Here is a 21,968-nt window from a genome sequence, read left to right as displayed (position 1 = left end):
TATTTATTTGAGATTTCCTTACATAGATTTCCATGCTCAGGTCTTTAACATCACTGTTCATTGTGCTGTAAATTTCCACACCTGTTAGGGGAAGGGACCAGAGAATCCCAGATATTCCTCCTAATTCAAGGTCTGTTAAGGAGTTGACTGGAGAGACTTCAGATGAAGTTAAATATTAAGTAATGAAGTATTTCATTATAATTACAGCAATAGGATAGTACTGTAATGACTAGAAAAATKATCATTGGAATAAAGGTAGTTTTCTACTTTTGAGGAGTTACTGTTAAAGTGACTATACTCATGAAATTCATGGATCCCTCAATAAGAGGTAGGCTTTGTAAATGAATCAGTAGCAATAAMTTTCTTGAAAATTTTTCTATGCAAAGTATTTGCAATATTTAACAATATTTATGTTTTATATGTTACAGCATTTATGTTTTACAAAATTACAATACTGCAGTGGTATTCACTGTTACCTGATGTAAGAGTGCTTGAGTATGGAAGAATTCTGCTTTACCTGTTTTGAAATTTGCCAAAATCTAGGACCATTCCTATGTGTGACTTTTTTTTCCCCATAGTTTCATTCCCCTCTAAAAATGATCAATGATGAGGAAATATTTTGTTCATTCTGTTGCAGGTGTGGACATTGTCAGCGGCTGCAACCAACCTGGAATGATTTAGGAGATAAATACAACAACATGGAAACCCCACAGGTCTATGTTGTTAAAGTGGATTGTACTGTAGATATTCCACTGTGCTCTGAATTTGGTGTCCGAGGATACCCAACGTAAGTATGAGAGGATTTTTACTTCTATTGATGCTCATAAAATGATAAATTAATAATATTATCTAGAATAATGGTGGTGCTGTGTAGACTTTTCTGAATAGTTTTGCTTGTACTGGTCTAGCGAAAAATAATTTGGAGCTTGAATTTGGAGCAAAAATTGATTTGGAGCTTAAATCTGTCCTGTTATAAAGGATATATGTCCTACTGTGTCAGCTCGGGGAGAAAGAACATTGTCTAGAGTAGCCATAGAACATAGTCTAGCCATCAAACTGGGTGGTGCTTTCGGGGTAGATGCACCTACACCCTGTCTAGCTGATAAAGGGAGCAAAAAGATTTTTTCCACTTGTCTTTAAAGTTTCTTGCAAAAAAACAAATGGGATTGTTTCAACTACTTTGCTAATAACTTSTTTTTTGGGGAAAAAGATGATAATAGTGTCTTCTGTAGCCCTTCCACAGCCTGTACTTTTTTGTTTTCTTCCCTGTGCTGACCTTATCTAGTGTTAGTGCAGTCTCTAGCACAGGCCTAAATTTGACACGTACTCCTGTCTATACTGGCTTTGAGACAGAGTACAACTGGTTAGAAATTGAGAATTATAGATAGCCAAGCCCTCACTGGAGTAGGAATTGCCCTTAAGGACATTCTGTGGTTTAGCTCCAGTACAAATGTTGAGAAATTACAAATTTTAAGTCTTTTTTTAAATATCCCCAAAAGTGAACACTGGTCATCTTTGTGTACTTGAACAGTTAATATTGTGATTTCTTTGTAAAATAGAGTAGCTCAGATTTTGAATAAGAAAAAATGAATGGRCCTGTAATTGATTTTTTGTTTCTCCTCCTTTCTAAGATCTTTGAACATCCAAGGATAACTAATGTTTCTTTTCATATACTTGAGAAGTACAAACAACCAGGCAGCCATCTGCTGTTTATAGAAATAAGATGAAAGAGAAATCATGATTTAAATTTTCTTACTTTCTGAATCAGAACAAGTTTAACTAGCCAGTCTAACTTGTTCTTCTCCAGTTGGGGAGATTTCACAATTTTCTGAGTCACGGAAGAGCTGTTGCAAGTCTAGGGTGTGTTGTTTGGAAAAGCAGTGTAAGGAACACTTGTCAAGAGAAAGGCTCCATCCCTCTTCCATTTTCTTGGGAATGAAAATTATCTGGGGTGCTGCTTGCTGGTCCATGCTTTTGTTAGTACAGTTATAATCTRTAACATACTCCCTCCACTGAATTAGAGAAAACTTACCTTAATTTGGATGAAATAAAGGTACAGATGGCTCTTAAGCTAATGCACTGATTTTTTTTTTTCTTGATAGTTTTCAAAAGTATTACCAGGAGGTGTGTRTTAGATTATTTTCTATTTTTTTTTGTTTCCTTCTTAATATAAAGTTGCACTTTTTCCTGAAAAAATTTGACCCTGTCACCACAAGGAATGCTAAAGAATAAATTGAACAGAAGCAGCAGTAGARACTTTAGTTCTTTTCTTTTTGAACACATTTGCATTATGTGGTTTTGCAACACTCTCATATGTTCCTTTTTTTTCAACTTGTGGAATAAGAAGAGGGAGAAATATTTAAAGAGGGAAAAACGTTGCAGCAAAACCACGTCTTTGCAAGGGCAAGTGAGGGCTAACTATGGATAGTACTTAAAACTAATTTTAATATGCTTCAAAGAAATAAGACTAGATCAGAAGTAAATGTTGCTTTGTCAAATATACTTTCAATTTGAACTCGATAACTGTTTAATATTAACTTTTAAGTACTTTTTGTAAAGTTTTGATAGTCATTATTAAATGTTATAATCATGAAGTGCTAGGATCTTTACAAGCAATCACTTAGTTCTTTGACCTAGTCACCTGTTTCAGAGTGTTTTTAATCAGTTTAAGTAARAAAAATTATATTTCGAGAGTAATCTTGGAATGACACATGGAAAAGAAATCCTGAAAAACTTGTTTTGGGTTTGTTCCCTTGAGGGTGGAGAGGGGAGAACAAACCAAAATTGATGTATTTTTTGGCAAACTGAAACAGGATTCATATACATAAAGAATAATTAACCTCAGGACTAGAATTGGCATTGTTTTATTTGTGCTACTGACTAAATAAAGTACTTTGATTTTTTTTTTTTTAACAAGGTATTTCTCTCTTATTTTTAGAATTCCCTTTAAAAGCTTATATGGGATTGAAGGTGGGGTCCTTAAGGTATAGCTATGACCCTTAAAGTTGAGAGGAAGAGTGATGCTTATGTTAATTAGAGAGGTCTTACTGTAGCTTAACCTGAATTRCTGTGAATTAGTAAAGCCTTTTAACTTATTGAGAATATTTCATGTGTGTGATTTTTACCTCACTCTTTTCTACATTTCAATCTTCTAGCCTGAAGCTACTTAAACCAGGACAGGAACCTCTGAAATACCAAGGTCCTAGAGACTTCCAGACATTGGAAAACTGGATGTTGGAGAAACTAAATGAGGAACCAGCTGTAAGTTAAAAGGAAATAGGAAAAGGAAATAGTTCTTTCTGCAGACTTGTAGCTCTTTCATTTATGTAGGTTAGGTTCAGCTTTCCAGGAGGAAATCTGTTCCTGAGAATAAAGTTCAGATAGTAATAACAGTATGGGACAATTTCCAAGTGAATCAGAATAGTAATTATAACTGACATCCTATGACATGCTCTTTGTTCCTTGTATTTAAAACTGTGGTTCATAATACTGTTTATAATCAAGCATTTTCAGCTTTTAAGATTTGTGTGTGTGTGTCCATTCAGTTGACACCTGGCAGCTATAATATTTTCGGAGTAAGAGAGTTCGTTTAGTTATAGCATAGTATAAATTGTATTTATGTTGGTCTTGGCACCCTGGGTTATTATGAAGAAGTTATCTTTAGCTCGGTTATTAGCTGATTATTTTAAACTTCTTTAGGCTACAAGGAAATCAGACAAGTAAGTTTACTTAGCATTATCACCAGGAAAATCATTGAGTTTGTGGGTAGCATATAAATAGGTCAGCCAAGCCTTAACTACAATTAAATTTAAAATGGCTTTTTCTAATCAAGATAAACCTAAGGTGTGTTGATCACAGTTAGAACCTGATTATATTTAAATAAATTCCACAATATGGAATTTTTAATAATTAATCTTTAAAGCTGAAGTATTTTAAGATATGTGCTTTGTATTTTTTTTAAATTATTTCCAACTCTGAGTTAATATTTAGTAAATAGCTAAAGCACAATGAGTTTGCTACAACTTACCTATCAAGTGTTTGTTCCTTTTCCTCCATTGTGTCTCGAATAGGACCATTAGGCATCTCCTCCCCACAGCAGGGGTACTGGAGACAGCTTTATCAACATCTATTCTTAAATAGCCAAAAGGCCACCAAAACTGATGTGATGGCAGATGAGGCCAATCCATGAAGCTGTGAAGGAAAACATTTATGCAGKCTAGGAGTTTTGAATGTTAGAGTAGTTGCTGTGCATTGTGACTGTACAGCAGCATAGTGACAGACTTATTTCCTTGACTGTGATAGCTGTTTGCCTGTCACACTTTGCATTCAGGTAATTGTTAGGAAACATTCGATAATTTAAGGCAAAATTAGGAGGACATAGTTTTAGGATTTTGCAGTTGCAGAGTACAGGATTAATAACACTGCCACAGAATTATGTGATATAGGAATCCAATATGTGTATTCAATGTATGAGAAAAAGATACGTATTTTTTTCCATCAATAGGATGTAGAATCTGATGTGGAACCACCAAAAGCACCTGAACCTAAGCAGGGACTATATGAACTCTCAGCAGACAATTTCAAGATACATATAGCAGAAGGTAACTATTTTTTTTTCATATACAAGACAAACCTGCTTACAGAGAATTCAGTAGTGAGAAGTCTGCAAGAGAAATGTTAGTTTTAAAGGTACCTCCTACTTTCTTTCCCAGTAATGCATATTGAAAGAARACGAAATGATACATTATAGAAAAAGCACCAGTTTCATTACATATTCCATACTGTGAGAAAGCTTAGTAGTCCAGTAAGAAAATAGTGGTATTAGGGCCCCTAATCACACATTACTGAAGTGAGCTTGCTTAAATAACCCGCCTCTTCTGTGAGCTCCTCACCCAGTGGCATTCTCGCCACTCCTTGAGTGTCCTTGCAAGTTTTGTTTCCTGTCTTTTGGAAGCATTGAATTGTTCATATGTCTAAGCTGCTTTTCTAGCCAAATATACTACCCCCCCATTTCTTACTCCATCCTGGTCTGAATACTTATTTGATATTGTTTAGCCTTAACAATAGCTGAATTTAATGTGAGCAAAACAGCAAGCTTCAGTTTAGCTACTTCTGCCATTTCTGAGAATATTTTCTTACACAGGGGTTCTTTTTTAAAAAAAATATGCCAAACTTCTGGGCTACCATAATAACAAGTGATCATACTGTCTCCGTCCTTTTTTGTTGAAAACAAAAGCCAGACTAAATTAATACCTGTGCCCATGTGATGACGTAAGTAAGATGAATACTAGAACTTCTTAAAGTAACCATCGATTAATTAGGAATATTTTCAAGTGCACTTTGTCCCACTAGCTTAGAATTTACCTGTATATGTGGCTTAACACTGAATTAGATCAAATTTATTCATAAATTCCCCGAACCTTCATGGACACACTGAGCATTAAAAAACAAATTAGGCAGGTTAGTGTTCACTACTATTGTGGATTGCATTTCCTAGCTATTTTATGGCATCTTTCCACAGAATTTCTTCTGTGAACAAACCCTCCAACAAATTCAATTCTGTGAACAAATTCTTGTATTATCTGTTGCAGAGCAGTCTTCAAAGGAYTGCAGTTACTGCTTTTAAAAAGAACTTTCCCCCAGTTGCTGGTATTTCCTTCAAACACGTTTTTTTGTTTGTTTTAATTATGTTCACTTTTAATTAAAAGATCTTTGCATTGATTTGTACGAAAGCGTGCAGCTTCTTGAATTAATAGTAATCTTAATTGAAGGAAATTACATATTCTGGCATTTTTCAATTAAGTTTATACTTTTAAACTAAGCATTAGTATGAGATAGTAAATTTTTGTGGTTCCATTGAGAGGAGAGCCTGTGCTAGCAACAGTCATTGCAGAATAGTTGACATGAACATACAAAGAGCAGGACGGAAGAGGAAATTGTAAGCTATACAAAATTATTTGCACAGCTCAGAGCTCAGAGACTTGATGCAATGATGTTTGCTTAGAAATGTTTAAGTTGAAGTCTAATATTTACATTGACTAATGCTATTAYAAATACATACTCCTCTGTGGTTCTTTTTGCTGTGTAATTGTGCAAGTGAGCGACTTGGTAGAGCTACAAATTYTAGCAACTGCTTAGGCTAAATGTGTGATAGATTTCGTATCTCCTTTGTTGGCTTGAGATTGTGAAGCCATTCAGAATTCCAGGGAACATGAACACCATGGTACTGCATACGGTATTGGACAGCTAATTGTTGAGATCGTCTCTCCTTACCTTTATTCCACTTTATTTCTTATTTGTAATATTTCAGAAATAAATCACAGTGCGCAATTACTTTTTTTTTTTTTTTTTATTGTAGCCAAGTTGGTTCCAAATAATTTGGATCTAATCTTTTTTGTTCCCTGACTTCTAAGGTAATCACTTTATCAAATTCTTTGCCCCTTGGTGTGGTCATTGTAAGGCTTTGGCTCCAACATGGGAACAGCTGGCTCTAGCGTTTGAACAGTCAGAAGCTGTCAAGATTGGCAAGGTTGGTGATGTGCTTTTTTTCTTAATCTGTTTWGTGGGAATTAATATTTCAGCCAAGTATCACGCTGTTCATCCTGTGCTCTGCGAATAACAGTTCTGTTTTGGTTGTCACTTTGTGAACCCTTTCACCTTTGTACTTCGTATCTTAATTTTGAGACAGCTTTTTTTTTTTTCATATTCAATAGACTTAGTTCACTTTATTTCGAAGAGATAGCTAATTTGTTACAATGGACAAAAATTCCCCTTTTTAAGCAAGGACTTGATAGAAATGTTAAACACAGTTCCATATGTTTCAGAGATGTAAAGGATTAAGTCAAGTACTTTGGATGATGGGAGTAATATTTTGAGATTTCCTTTTTATTATGCTTCCCCYTTGTCAAAACTTGATGGACTTGAGTACTTAGTTTGAGCAGGAAAGTGGCTTATATTAATATGCTCTTTACAGCACTAGATTTCTTTTTCGACCTACATGGCCTAATGAGTTATTTCGCTTTTTTTATTTTACCTATAGCTTTCTAAAAGTTTCAGGTGGTCTTCCACCTTAAAAACTGATATCTTGTCCTCCTTTACTATTTCCCTTAGGGATGATAACCAGATTCTGTGGTGTATTTACCATGGGAGCTTGTTACTTGTACGTGGAGTGACTCCTATGCAGAGGTATGGAGGTGGTCCTGCAATTGCAGCTACTCACTTCATTTGCTGACCCATACCTAAGTCCAGGTGGCTAATGATGTGAATCCCTCTGTATTTGCCAGCAGTGGAAAACCTGCTGGGCCCAACTTCCGCATCCTTGAGCCTCAGATGGGCTCTGCTAGGCTGGTAGACAGCGTCACAGTTAGCAGAGCTGTCAGCCCTGCAGAGGGAGAAAAAAGGCTGCAGTCTGTCCTGTCCCTGCCCTCGTAGCACTTTCAGCTCTTACTGGGCGTGATGAGCTAGATTTTCTGCTTTTCTTCTTTAAAATGCTTTTTGAAAGTCATTTAACTCAGATGCAGTGTGGAGATATGGAGCAGGTCGGAGTGGTTTGACATTGGAGTGGAGCATACATCATTTTGAAACCTGGTTGGATATGAAATTAGACTTTTTTTTCCCTGAGGAAACACATGAGAGGATATTGCTCCTTTGATACATTTTATAGCAAATGTTGCATGTGCTGATTTACCTTCGGAGAATCTGGAATGCTTGCTGTATGATAAAGTCATTGCTTAGCTTACATATCTTCTTTGAAGCCATCATTCTCTATTATCTAGAGAAATAAAACCAAAAAGCTTCCAAAATCTGTGTTTTATTCAGTTGTCTGTCGTGTTCAAGCATTGTCCAGTTCCTGTTGCTGCTGTTTGCTATTTAATAAAGCCACTAAAGTTTGTCCCACAGTCAAGTCAATTTTGTTAACTGTGTACATAATGAAAATATTTGAAAAGTATCTTCAAAAAGATTGTAAGCTTGTAAGTAAACAGGAAACAACTGTTTCTAAGAAGGTGGAATGATGACCTCCATGTAATCTGGGGGAATAGTGCCTTAGTAGCAGTACTGTCTACATGCAGGATTCTGTGTAATCTTTGGAGTCGATCTACAGTGATCTCAAGCAAAACGTTCCTTATGTAAAATTGAAAATCCAAATGCCCTGTCGAGCAAAGGCATGCTTGCTTCAGTTACCTTTTCCTCTTTACTTTGAAAAAGATTATAAACTGTGACTTTATAATATGGAAAATAAGTACTGATCATTGCTGTGCACTGGCATTTTCCTTGGAGTAGAGTTAACTTTTGGACTGTTGATATGTCTTCTGATTTTAAAGTGGTCTTACTTGCTTAATAAAAAAGGGAAATGGGAGAGGAGGGCAGTAAGTCTTCACTTTGAAGTTCTTTCCTATTATCATTTTGTGTATTACTGTCCATGTAGTGATTTTATTCACCAAGAATACCAGCACTTATTTTAAATGGAATATGTAACTATGTCTTCATTGTTTTTTGCTACTCTTTCTACTTCCTTCTGTCCATTTCATGTCTGTGTTCTCTCCCTCTCTCTATGCTCCTCAAAACCAAAAGCCTACAGCTTCCCAATTGAACAACCAAGCCACTTTTTGGAAGACAGACAATAGTTCTCAAGATGGTACTTGATGCTGCCTCTTGTGAAGGCATGCATTGCCTGCTCCAGTATTTTTTGAGATTTTAAATTTAAGGGAGGGTATGATATTTGTTGTCTGTTTATGCACTAAGTGATTTATAATTCTTTTCAACATGTAGGTCGATTGTACCCAGCATTATGAAGTCTGCTCTGAAAACCAAGTTCGTGGCTATCCCACTCTCCTCTGGTTTAGGGATGGGGAAAAGGTGAGTCTGCAAGCTCCCAGGAGGTCAGACCATTAAGATAGTCTTCATCACTTCGCCTCACTATCACTTCATATAGTGATAGCATTTCATATTTTTAAGATACTTGAAATGTATTAAAGTAAATGACTTTTAAAAATAGTTCTCTGCAAGCAGAGAACCCTGAACTCTTCCTTTAGCTCTTACACACTGAGATTGGGGATTTTTGTTTTCTTGCCACATTCGTCTTGCATTTGGTTTTGCCTGGCTACAGCACAAGAGCTCCTAAGGTTTGCCACTCAGTTGAGTTTAGTGGCTCTTCCCTGGGGCAGTTTTCTAGGCACTCTGTAGGATGCTGCAGCTTTTTTCCCCTCTTGAGCACATGAGCACATGTGTTAAAATCAGGCAATCCAGGGAAGAAGCTGGCTCTTTGTATCCCAGCATGATTCATATGGATGATATGAGACTTTCTGTTTAACCCTCTGTGCCTGGCACGTGTCGGGAACAGAACTTGAAGCTCTGAGAATGCTCAGGTCAGACACGGTAGCACGTCCAGAGCTGGAGGTGTTTTTATGTAACCTTCCATCTGTATGTAGATTGGGTTTGAAAAACAGAGAGAGTCTGATACTTCACAATGGCTTTTTCAGCTGTTCTCTTCAGATGTTGTACCAAGAATGATTTTTCAGATAGCCAGAGATGGGAACATATCTTGCCAAACTGTAATATCTCGATGCAGGAAAAATTAGCTTTGTATTTTTGTGACAAGTCAGATCAATGTTTTGGACTCTGCCAGTTATTGAATTTAAGTTATTTGAGTCAAGAATGCAGTGAAAGAAGAAAGTCTATCACCACTGCTGTGTTTCATAAAGATGAATCTCTGCCATTAGTCTGAGCAGTATATTTCTGTTGACATCAAACTGGCTTTTCTCTTTTGGCAGTGTGATATTCCTTGGTGACATACTGCCATCAGAGTCATGTGTTCTTTCATGGACTGGCACAATATATTTTAAAGAAAATAAAACCACAAAAAAAGATGACTTTCCAGTAATCTGACCCAGAAATTCCTGGAAGTCTCTCTAGCTACTATTGTACTGTTCAATAAGAAGAGGGAGGAGGAGGATGGCCTCAGCCATCAAGCATTGTTGTCTGTAATTCCATCGCTCCGTTGTCATAATTGGAATCTGGCATCACACCATCTGTGTTGGTTAAGGGTAGCAGAAGTCCTTGGAAGAAAGGAAAGGCCTTGACCCTGCTCTGCTGAAATGGATATGAACACGCAGGTAGAGGCTTCTTAATATCCATTAAGCTAACTCTGTGATTTAGACCCAGTGCTTGGAAGATGCCCATATTCTTAAATAACATAAGAATAACAAAAGAAGGAAAGTTGTAGAAAGCTTTGGAGATAAAAAAAAAAAAAATAGTTGAATAGTTGAAATAATTGAAGAGGCACATCTGTTCTTCATTCTGATGTATGGAAGTTTCTGTGCTGTTTTTTGAATAGTTATTTCTCATCAGAGAGATTTCAGGCTGTATCGTGTAGCTCATACTTCATGGGCTTGAAATTTGAGTTGTATCCAGAGCGGATGTTTAGTGTCTTCAAAGAGATCCTCACTCTTTTGATTGGAGAAATTTATGATCATTCTCACTGAGAAAGCTGAGGGTAATTGTGCAAGAGTCAGCGTGGAAATGGAAGACAACAGATTTGAGACTCTAAACTGTTCAAACGAATTCTCATTTCTTGTCTTGTAGACTCACGTAAATATCTGAGATATGAGGAAGCATTCAAGGCAAATTGTGGCTTCTAAAAGATTTGCTTGGTGCTATGGAAAGTTTGGAAGTGCCACTTCCATCACAGAGAGATCCTGTTGGAGTTCTCTGCTCCACAGCGAACACTTGTTTTTTCTTGCTCCCAGATGAACTTGCGCAGCAGAAGAGCATTGCATTACTGTGTGGATGTGGTTTTTCCAAGCTTTTTTTCATATCATAGAATGGTGGAGGTTGGAAGGGACACCTAGAGCTCATCTAGTCCAACCCCCTGCTCCAGCAGGGACACCCAGAGCACGGGGCACAGGGCGGCATCCAGGTGGGTTTTGAAGCGCTCCAAAGAAGGAGATTCCACAACCTCCCTGGGCAGCCTGTTCCAGGGCTCTGTCACCCTCACAGTAAAGAAGTTCTTCCTCACCTGGAGATGGAACTGCCTGTGTTCCGATTTGTACCCATTGCCCCTTGTCCTGTCACTGGCCACCAGTGATATGAGTTTGACTCCATCCAGAGAAATAATTGTGTCGTCGAGTGAGACGCATGTCAGTCTTTCTGCCCTGCCAGGACACTGAACAGAGCTCTCATGCTAAACAGAGGAGACCACCAAATAGTGATGGGTATTCAGTTACTCTCTGCTGTATTTTTAGGTTCACTCAAATAGAACCTTGAAAATTTGGGCTAAACTGAGAAGTGAAGACCAAAATGAAAATGTTTTGCTTCTAGATACTCATTATTGACCTTTCATTTAAGGGAAACTTTAGATTGTTTCTTTCGGTACAGAAGAATTTTTGGCAAATTCTGAAAAGCTGGCTTTAATGGAATGCCATTGGGAAGCTTAAAGACTAATTAATCATATTTATTATTAATATGTGTACATTCATCAATCTTACATTTTTCTGATAATTATTCATTTGCTAAATTAACCATATATGCACACTTGCACAAACTACTTGGTAATTGCAGGGTGACCAGTACAAAGGAAAGAGGGACTTCGATTCCTTAAAGGAGTACGTGGATTCCCAACTACAGAGCTCCCAGAAAGAACCACCAGCAGTTAAACCAACTGAGGCTCCTGAGGAACAGCCACCCGCAGAACCTACCCAGGCAGAGGTAGGTGCTCCTGTGCTCCGTGGCTGTTCGAGCTGTTTCAGCAGCCTGTTCCCATCTTCCGTGTGTTGTTTACATCTTGATAGCTCAACAGTTTCTAAATGTAAACTACCAAATATTTTCCTGGTTACTTTTAGCAGTTAATGAGTGGAATCAGATCATAAATCTTAGTGATGTATGTATTTTTTAATGACCTGAAGAAGTGGAAGCGATAAAAGAAAAAGTCTGCCTCTTGTTTATGGTTTTAATTGATTGTTTAGATAGAGTGGCGTAAATGGGACCTTTTTGGGTCTGCTGAACAGCAGCACCTTCATCCACGCGACAGCGTAATTCATTGCTGTGGAGATGAACGTTCCTTGCAAGATTCTGACTTGAACTGAGGAAGGTGGCACATCCCTGACTGCACAGTGGGGAAAAAAAGATCCCAAACTTCTAGGTTTACCTCCAGAAATGACAAACAACCAGAAATTTTGTAGGCTGTTTCAAGTGTGTCAGGGTAAGGTGCTTTGTGGCAGGAAGACTGCCTTGGTTTAGAGGCTTGTTTGTTCTCGTTGTCCTTGTAGGAGCCACAGGGACTGAATATTGCTGAGGAATTGCTTTTAAACATAAAGTCTTATTAATTCAGGAAAACGCATTTCCTCTGCCCAGAAAATAATGGACAGTGTTTTGCACTGCCTCATAATGTAGAATGACCTTATATTAGCATAAGTACATTTTTTATGCAGCTTCTCATAGGAGAATGTTACCTCTCCCCTTTGACTCGTTGGGTTACTCATCTTACACAATATTGTTTTTGTAAGTCACTTTAGGTAGGTTTCCAGCTTTCGTGCCTCTCAAACTATATAATCTTCCTAATCTCATATTTGGAAGATATACTTGTGTTAGTACAATGCAGAGAGAAGTTATTCTTCTTTCTATTTCTAGAGATTTAACATAAACCACATGTGCTGTAAATTCCCACTTATGCCTTGGTTGCACCAACACACATACAAACACAAAAGAATTGCAGGGGAATTTTCATCAAATTATATTAGACGCAGTGAAGGAGTAAATGTAGGTCTTTGCTTTACCTCCCAGCTTTGGATGCCACCATGTTTTGGTTCCTTACCTTTAGATAGCTTTGTTTTGGCTTTGTTTTTGTGATTTTTTTTGAAACAAGCAGCAAGCCAGCGAATGCAGACTGTTTCATGGGCAGCAAAAGCAGTGAGTTCTCACTGGAGATGTGTCTCAGTGATTCCCTCATCTCTGTGGCCTCTCTGTGGATTCCTCATGTCATAAAGGCCAAGTACATGGCTTTCTTTTCTATTTCCCCCCACAGAAAAGTTGTAGGAACTTCTGTGCCTGAGGGACTTGTTATATTCTGCCAAACATCACTAAAGTTAATCAAAAATGATTCAGGTTAAGTGATAGCGTAAGCTGTCTCTTCTTAGAAACTAAGTACAAATAGTTATCTGATATTAAAGGATAGGTAGTTATGTAATGTTATTCTGATTGTAATCTACAGATTTTTTTGTGGCTCATGGGGGGGACGCTATTTTTGAAGGTTTCATATTTAACATCTTACACTGTAAATGATGGTTAGAACATCTGTTTTAATTACCCATTTAGGAATTTCATAGCAGAAGAATATGTATTTACTAATGACTTTTGCTTAATTACTTTTAAATTCTTAACAATCTGAAAGTAATTTTTGAATTTGAAATAATATTTTAGAGGGGATAATACTTCATCCTAATAGAAAAATTTAATCTCATTAGGCCACAGTCACTAACTGTAAGCCTTTAAACCAATGCTTTTAATCTGTGATTCTGAATCCTTTTTTGGCTTATTTTCCTAACATTCTCACTGTAGTAAAAGTTGGTAATATTGTCAGTTTCTCCTTTCTTTTTTTCCTACCTTCTATTTGAATCTGTTTAAAAACAAGAGTTTTGTTTTAATTTGAATTTCTCCCACCCCTAACAGTCTTGCACAGGAATGGTATCTGCTACGTGTTGTGCTCTTTTACAATGTATGTGACTCTAAGCAACTTGCTGTCCCCCCTTCACTCTCATACCATTGCTCCTGACATCAAGAGGAGTAAAAATTGTTCAGGATGTCCATGTGAGTGTGGTGGCTTCTTTTTGACAAGACATCTTTCTGAAGGAAGAAAGCAGCTGAAGGGGAGAAGTGAGATGTTCTGTTGCTATTCTTGTATCATCAATATTTTTTTTTTCTTTGAACAGGCTACAGTGCTCTCCCTCTCTGAAAAAAACTTCGATGAGACCATTGCTAAAGGGGTCACTTTTATTAAATTCTATGCTCCATGGTAAGAAGCTTGTTTCCACTGATCACAATTATTGCTCTTCTAAGTTTGTGCATTTTGAGTTCCCTGTAGTGCTATATTTGTGGCCTGGAACTAAAGTGTGAGTTAATTGGAGAATTACAGCAAAAAGGTTCAGTCTGTGTCAGCTTGCTTGGGATTCCTCTCTGTGGTAAAGCTGTCAGAAAAGCTTTATTGCCTCAAGCTCTGGGTAATGTAAGGAAACAGGGTGAGTGAAACTTCTTTTGCAGGCTTAGCATGCTCCAGCACCTCGAATGAGGAGAGCTGAGGGGAGCCTGTCAGGCAGTGCTGGGTGAGCACGGAGAACGTGCTGGCCTTCGGGTCCCCCACTCTACGAAAGCCTCATTTGATGCCCTGAGAACTGTAACAGACTGTAGCTAAGGATAGTGTGCTGTTACTCTTCAGAAAAMCGACAAAAGCTAATGTGCACAAGTCATTATCAGCTATTCTTAAGATTATGTTCCACATAATGTGTTTTTACAGCAACCTAGGGTAGAAATGATTGATGCAGGTGGCTTTGACATAGATATCCAATGGAAAGTGTTGGGGAGGAGAATGTTATGTCCTACTTGCTATCTACCATTACCTGCATATCCAGCAGAACGTGGGATCCAGCAACACCCCAATGTTACAAACTCACTGAACAAATATTTCCCCCATTTTCTTGATACTCCCTTTCCAAGACAGAGGAAGGTGCAGATTTTCTCTCTCAGGTTTGTAGGCTTCCTTGTGCGTGTGGAAGGCAGCACATCCAACATCACCATCTGCCAGCCATCCCATTAATGACACATTTTGACTGTACAGAAAGATCTTTTGTCTGTGGTGGTAAAGGGTCACCATTACAAAGCACTGTAGACAAATGCAGCCTGTATATAAATATGCCCAGGAGTATGAATATATCACTTATTAATTTTGACAGGAGGCATGTATCTATTTCTGATTTCACGTACTCTAAGTAATGGCAGTTTTCTCCATTGTTGACACCCTTTACTACCACTGTGTAGTTCATCACCACCCCAATTTCATGTTTATTGTTTTTTCTTTGCTCCTTTTATCCTTTCTGTGCCTTGTCAGGGTTGAGATTAATTCTGTGTCTGTTCTGATGCTGCATTCCCAGTAGAATTGCTTGTTAAATTCAGTTTACACCTGTGCAAAAAGCAGGAAGATTATAGTTTGATTTGTGAATCCAGGTCTTGTCTGCAGATGTAGGAGTTTATTACCCAAGCTGCTTTTTCTTTCTGGAAAACTTGGAGATAAACAAATGTATCCCTTTCTAGTTAACTCTTCTTAACAGTACTGTACTTCAACCAGCTCCTCCTCTTGTAAGGTTTGGATGGAGTGTTGCTGGTTCTCACAAACACTATCAGAGTGTCAAATAGCAAGCTGAGAAACAGTGGTTCTTGATATGTAGCAAAGAAGTTCTTAACCAGTATATTCTTTCTGGCTATAAAAATCAGAAAGCTATCATGTAGGAAAATACTTCACATATTAATGTAACTGGTATCTTGGTTTTAGCTCTGGAAATCATGATATATTTTACCTACAGTGAATTGCATATAAATGACCTTTTTCTCATCCAAGTGGCTTATGTTGGGATAAGCAAGCACTGTTATGTTGCTTGGTACTTCTATCCTCCAGATAGAATATTAGATAAATATTAATGTTAACTTGCATAGGAATCATAAAGTCATGCTTTTCTCATAGTTTTTTTGTATGGGATCAAAAATTCATTTACACCACTGTATATTAACAAGGTGACTTAAATATAGACTTAACTGTATTAAGAAAATAAAAACAAACAAAAAGGAGGCATCTTTCATTATTTTGGGAATGCCTTGATTCAGCCTTCAGGCAATTTTGGGGATGTTCTAATAACCCAGGTAGGGTGCAACAGCTGCACTTAGAATAAATTGAGCAATGTAGGCTTAAAGGCCAAAATCCTTTGGTAGTTTTACTCGAAGGCTTATGAACTTGGTTAAGCCAAGGTCAAAATACAGACAAAATTAATACATTCCTGTGGTTTCTGCCACTATACTATCTTCTCTTCTAATGTTAGTGTTTCAATGTATGTACTCTTTGTACTGAATTCTTATATTACTGCAGAGAGATATGGAGTTAGTTAAAGTGGAAATAGGATTTTTGATATTATGGATGATATACCAGGAATTATTCCATATGGAAGGCAAATTACAATGGTGCCTAAATTTTTTTTTTCCTTTGTATTATTGAGTAATGAACAATATTCAATTCCAGATATCACTGAAAGTACAGTTGTAATGGTTAAGTTTAAAAGAAGTTCTAAATATTTTTTCTCAGAAAATTTAAACTTTCAGCGAAAAAGTACATTAAAATATTGAAATGTTTCTTAAAAACAGCATTTGTGTTTGAAAAAAGCTTCTATTAAAATTGAGTTTCCAGTATCAGTAGATGCCATGTTGCTAAAGGAAACGGTTAGGAACTAGAAGCAATTCATGAAGGAAACTAAAATCTTATTTAAATAATTGTGTCACCACACGTTTATGCTTTYTAGTTTTCACCTAACTAAAATCTTCTGCCTGGAAGACTAATATTATTTCACTGCTGGGAGAACTTAATATGTATTATATTCAGTAGCCTATTAAGGCATGTTCATTTCCAAGTGATCTTATTTTTCATTTAAATAGTCTCTATGCTCTTCTTTATTTGTTTTTATATTCTTSCTTAGGGTGACATGCTAATGCACTGATATCTAGAATAGCAGAAGCGTTTAATGAAGGCCACAGACGACGTTAGCATTGAACTTATTTAAAATCACTCACTTGTTTTCTTAGTTCAGTTACTGACATAATAGCATGAGGGAGCTGGAGGCCCAACTCCATAGGTGTTAGGAAAGATGGCTAGTTAAAATCACAGATACCACAGTAAGACAGTAGAGATTAAACTAGAAGGCATTATCTATCTGCTAAACAAATCTCTCTCTCTCTCTGTTTCTAGGTGTGGCCACTGTAAGAACTTGGCTCCAACTTGGGAGAACCTTGCCAAGGAGCAATTTCCAGGTTTGACTGATGTCAAAATAGCAAAAGTAGACTGCACTGTGGAACGTAACGTCTGCAACAGATTTTCTGTAAGTGTGAAAGATCTGAAATGACCTGGATGATGCTGTACCAAATGCAGGAGGCTCTCGCATGCAGTCTAGCTGGCTGCCTGGTGACTGTACAGCTGTGTTCTCTCTTAGCAAGAAAATGGGAGTCCGGAGCAGCAGCTGCTGAGGTCACACAGGGTTGTTTCRCTCCCTGCTGTAGGGGTTCTCATTAGAGGATAAATAGAAAAAGTCCCTAATTAAAGAACCCTCCCTCTSTGAAAACACCAGAACAGTCTTGTGGCACCCACAGCAAACTTTCAAAGAAAAAAATGATGGGTTTTGGTACTGGCAGACAGACAGTTAAAGCCAATGCTGGAGCTGGTGTCTGCAGTCAGTAATAAAAGAGGAAATGGTGCTTTTCCATTAATTTACCAGTTTTTWAAACTTACAGCTTGCCGCTAAAAGCTTTTATACATTAAAAGGGCTTTCTAGGGGGTAACTTTTTAGAACTGAGTAAACACAAATGAAGGATAACTGAGTTTCTTTTATTTATTTATTTTTTTCCCTTTTGTCTCTTGAAGGTGCGTGGTTATCCTACACTTCTGCTTTTCCGGGGTGGAAAGAAAGTCAGTGAACATAACGGAACAAGAGAYCTGGAAGCGCTGCACAGCTTCGTTTTGCGCCAGGCTAGGGATGAGTTGTAATAAAGGTCTGGACGCTCCATCCCTTGCTGTCCTTGTACAGTAGTGGAGGGATTTATGTCAATGGTAATTTTCAAATAGCGTATAGTGATTTGGGGGCAATTTTTTTGTTTGTTTTGGGGAAACCGAATGTATTAAACATTGGTATCTTCCCTCTGTGTGTGTGTTAAAAGACATGCCCTACCCTGCTTGTGAAGGGAAACGAACAAGTACTTACTGTGTAAATTGAAAATGTTTTCAGCATTAGGAGTGTTATTGCAGTTCTGCGTTCCTGCAATGAAGTGTAAATGGTTTCTTTTGAGACTAAAATACATTTGGGGATGCAGTAGAATATTTTTGTCATCCGGTTTGAGTTGGTCAAAACGTAATCCCTACAAACTGCCCACCATTCCTAGAAAGGTAAAAGCTGCAGCTGTGTTAATTTTTTTGCCTCTGCAAGTGTAGTTAAACTTAGTTGTCTTAATGTAGCTGCCAGTTAAGAAATGGAAAGTCACAGGAGGCTGGAAACACACACACCTTTGGAAGATACCAGGCGCCCACAAGCTGGTTGTTTCCTTTTAATCCKCTCAGCATGGGAGGTGTAGCCCCGATGAAAGCCGTGGTACTGTAACACGTGCCTGGGCATTACGGATGCCCCAGCGTACGTGTGTCGGGTGGACTGTTGTAGGCAGCTTCCMTCCCGCTCCAGTAACTGTGGGCTACTTAGATAGAGCCGAATAGGCTCTATTATAACTACCCCGTAACATTAACTGATCGGTTGGATGTTAGAGCTGATGGCATGAGTTTCCTACTCTCACCYGAATCCGGACTTTGGGCTGACCTGCTCCTTTTTTACTGTACTTACTTAGAGAACAATAAGTAGTACAATGCTTAAAATTTCCATTCCGCTGTTTTATAGTAGTCAAAAATAGTGCCCCATTCCTCTTGAGCCTTAACCTTTTTCCAAGATATTACTATTGATATATTTTGAAGGGTAAACCCCTGCACCCTGTGTTGCCTTGGATTATAATATGGATCTATTCTTTGGTGCATATGGTGTTCCAAGTTGCATATAATTGAAAGCCAAAGAATTTCCATTGCAAATACTGTTACAATGCAATGACAATAGCAAACGAAGGTCTGAATTCTGCCATCTCATGTGCACAGAAACTCATGGAATGAGTATGGATACCGGCTAATTTGACAAATATGTCAAGATACAGAGTTTTGTCCATCGTATGGAGTAGTGATATTTAAAAAAAAAACCTACAAACTTTTAAATCAGTAAATTACTCCTGGTACTGTTTGTCAAGAGCCATTGGTTCTATTCAATCTAAAACTGTAAGGGTGAAAAATCCACAATGAAAGGTAAGTGTTGTACTGGCAGATGTATTAGATCAATGTATATACTTCTGCCTTAAAGGAAGCCTTTATTATCAGTTTTTAACAACTTTTTAGTGAAGCACAATCTCATGAGAGTTTCTTGTATAAAATCAAAGTGGTACAATTGTTTACACTAAGATTTTTCTAAATAAAAACTTTTTAAAAAAGCAGTCTTTCTATAAATGATACAGCACAATGAATATACAGTGACAAGTGCAATAAATTATAGCTTATATTTACAAGAAGCCTTTTAGATGCAAGAACGAGAGGTAAGTGCATTTAATACAAGTTTAATATTGATCAAAACAATCAGTTTGCTATTAGTTTCTGCAAGACAATCTTGTCCAAAACTGTGGCTATGCTGTAATGTATCCTTTAAAGGAGGAAATTTGGTCAAAGACTAGAATACTTCATTCATGTTTTGTCTTCCCCTAAATAAATTGTCCAGTTAAAGAATGAATGGCCCCTAAAAAAAAAAAAGAGAGAGAGAGAAAAAGAGAGCCCCAATATGTGGGGGACTGACTGAAAGCTGTAGAAGGTCCTTCCTTTTCCTTCCTGGACAAAGTGATAGAAGATGAGGCAGCTGCCAGGTGGGGAGCGTAGGGAAGGTGCCTACGACCAAGTCTATGAAATTACTTCACCACCAAATAGTGAAGTGAGAAGATGATCCTAGTGTTTCTAACACTGAATATTGCCACACCATCTTACACTTGCAGCATCAGACTTAGTCTTGCTTGGAGAAGAACAGGACTTTTCTTTGGCACTGCAGACTGTCTTGCACAAATGCGTATGTTCTAAGGCTGAAGTACTAATAACGCTTTCTCTACTCGAGCTTCCTCTTCCTGCCTTCCCCATCAAAACCACCCACTCACTGGTTTTGGGGCTTGGATGCCCATTTGGTGAAACTGAAGTACATATCCAAGCAAGTGGTAAGGCCAAGCTGCAGTGTGAGATTAAGACCACCCCAGCTGGGTACAGTGTGTGTGGGCCGGCTGCTGCCCTGCAAGCCCCGGCTCTGCAGAGCTGCCTGGCTATGGGGCAGGCAGTTTTTAAAAACTGCAGCCGTATTCTCACACCCCAAAGTATGGGCCCCACGTTCGTTCCTCTCACAAGGCACAAAAATGGTGTTAAGAAGGACATTCCATCGAGATTATTTTTCCAAGGTCAGGTAGTTCATGGAAGTATGCAAGGTAGTAGGGAAGTTCATGGTAAAATCAGAGTCCATGTGAAGGCTGTTTGTCAGTGACATCCACAAGCTCTTACTACCATATTCCTGTATTTCTTCAAGATTACATTAGAATTATCRTCAAAATAAAGAACAGATATGGCGTTCAGTTTGGTAGGTGCACAGCATGGTTTGGGGACGTAGTCAGGATTCATAAGATGAACCTGTTTTCCAGAAATCAAAAGACAATTGATAAAACGGTAACTTGTTTACAAATGCAGCTCTTTGCCACAGCTCTTTGAGACTTACCAGAGTTTGCACAATTGCGTGATTGGTTGCGTTCATATGTGCATTGAGTGGAAAAGAGCACTCTCCATCACAGTAGTTGGCTGCATAGCCCTTTGGAGCGATTATCCAGTCCTTTTTAGGAAACAAATAGAACATGATTTAAATTAAGAAATTGCCAGCTCGTACAGACAACTGCGTGCAATTAAGAGCAGCTGAAAATTTTCCACAAACTTTTCTGGAGGGTGAGAATGTGTTTTCACTGAAACCATTTTTTTGTGAGCTGTGACTTTTCTGTGGACACACTGATTTTTTTTTTTTTTAATGTCCACAGAATGGTGCACTTCTATGGGTAACATAACTGCTGAGGACTGAAACAGCTTTATTTTTAGAACTGTTGCACTGGTACCTTGTGGGGATTGTGGTTTGGATGCCTTTATGCAGCAGTGTTTCCTGCAGGTTAGACCTTCTGGCTGAACTACCTTTCCGAGGTTGAATCGCAGCCTGAGCTGGTGCTCCCTGTGGGAGCAAACAGCGCACACGCCTCCAGAGCAGCGACATAAAACACTGCTGTGGTGCCGCACAGATCCTCTGCCTTATGTAGTCTTACTGGGATGTCTGCTGTGGAGAATGTGACATTTAATTAACTACTTTTTCTGCCTCAAACATATTCCCAATTGTACTTTGCTCTGCACATACAGAGGATGAGCCAGGGATGGTATGTTGCATGCGATGCCATGGAGGAAGGTGAAGCTTTTTTCCTTGACACCCTGCCTTTTCCCTTCCTCCTAAATAACACAAAAATCACAGCTTTTCTGCTGCTGACACAAGAGACCCCCAAGTAAATTGCAACTAACACTTGGTCCTTGCATTACTATTCCAGAAAACTGAGTTTAAGTCACATCAATTAGTAGGAGAAGCTTCTCCTCAGTGTCAGGCTCAGTAGGTCACTGTAATAGTAATACATACCACATGTTTACATGCTTAGAGTATTTCCCCTTTACACAACTTGAATTTGGCTAGTTTAAAATGAAGTAACAGCAGAAATAGTACCAAACTAGAGAATATTGCTACATCTGCGCTAACCAAACTTGCTATTTGATTGCAAGCAAATCCTCAACTCTACCTTTCAGTGTGTCCCTAATTTTCCTCCTATTTTTAGACTRTGTTAAAATGAAAAAATAGTTTTAAAAAAAGTTGCTAAGGAAGCAGCAGAACCCAGCAACAGGAGAGAMTTGCTGCCTAGCTTCAGCCATGGCCGCTTTTCCACTCCACAAGCAGTCACCACACCTGGCCTCAAGGTCATGCAGTAAGCCTGGCTGCTCTGCTGCCAGCATTTGGCAGCATCTGGCTCTGTTTCTTTTTTTTTTTTTT

General features: G+C 38.1%; 2 protein-coding genes across 2 annotated transcripts in view; one reads left to right on the top strand and one right to left on the bottom strand.

The window, feature by feature from the left end:
- The first annotated feature begins 642 nt into the window (after nt 1–642).
- On the top strand, nt 643–19,152 carry TXNDC5 (thioredoxin domain containing 5). The gene is made up of 9 exons (XM_026044787.1): nt 643–787; nt 3,156–3,261; nt 4,505–4,601; nt 6,414–6,529; nt 8,770–8,856; nt 11,557–11,703; nt 13,923–14,005; nt 16,994–17,123; nt 17,663–19,152. Exons 1-9 carry the CDS (start codon nt 699–701, stop codon nt 17,783–17,785), a joined length of 978 nt encoding a protein of 325 aa, XP_025900572.1. The 5' UTR covers nt 643–698; the 3' UTR covers nt 17,786–19,152.
- A 1,050-nt stretch (nt 19,153–20,202) lies between these two features.
- The window catches only part of BMP6 (bone morphogenetic protein 6), a gene marked incomplete at its 5' end in the record, with an annotated part of 89,885 nt that continues 88,119 nt past the window's right edge, over nt 20,203–21,968 (bottom strand). Inside the window, 2 exons of the mRNA XM_026044782.1 lie at nt 20,203–20,533; nt 20,619–20,729. Of these exons, the coding sequence (XP_025900567.1) occupies nt 20,384–20,533; nt 20,619–20,729 (261 nt within the window). The remainder of the gene's footprint in view (nt 20,534–20,618; nt 20,730–21,968) is intronic.

The sequence above is a fragment of the Nothoprocta perdicaria genome, unplaced genomic scaffold, assembly GCF_003342845.1.
Source record: "Nothoprocta perdicaria isolate Ctin4 unplaced genomic scaffold, notPer1 scaffold_382, whole genome shotgun sequence".
Classification (NCBI taxonomy): domain Eukaryota; kingdom Metazoa; phylum Chordata; class Aves; order Tinamiformes; family Tinamidae; genus Nothoprocta; species Nothoprocta perdicaria.
The sequence above is the reverse complement of the archived record's forward strand: the minus strand, read 5'-3'. Positions and strand labels throughout refer to the sequence as shown.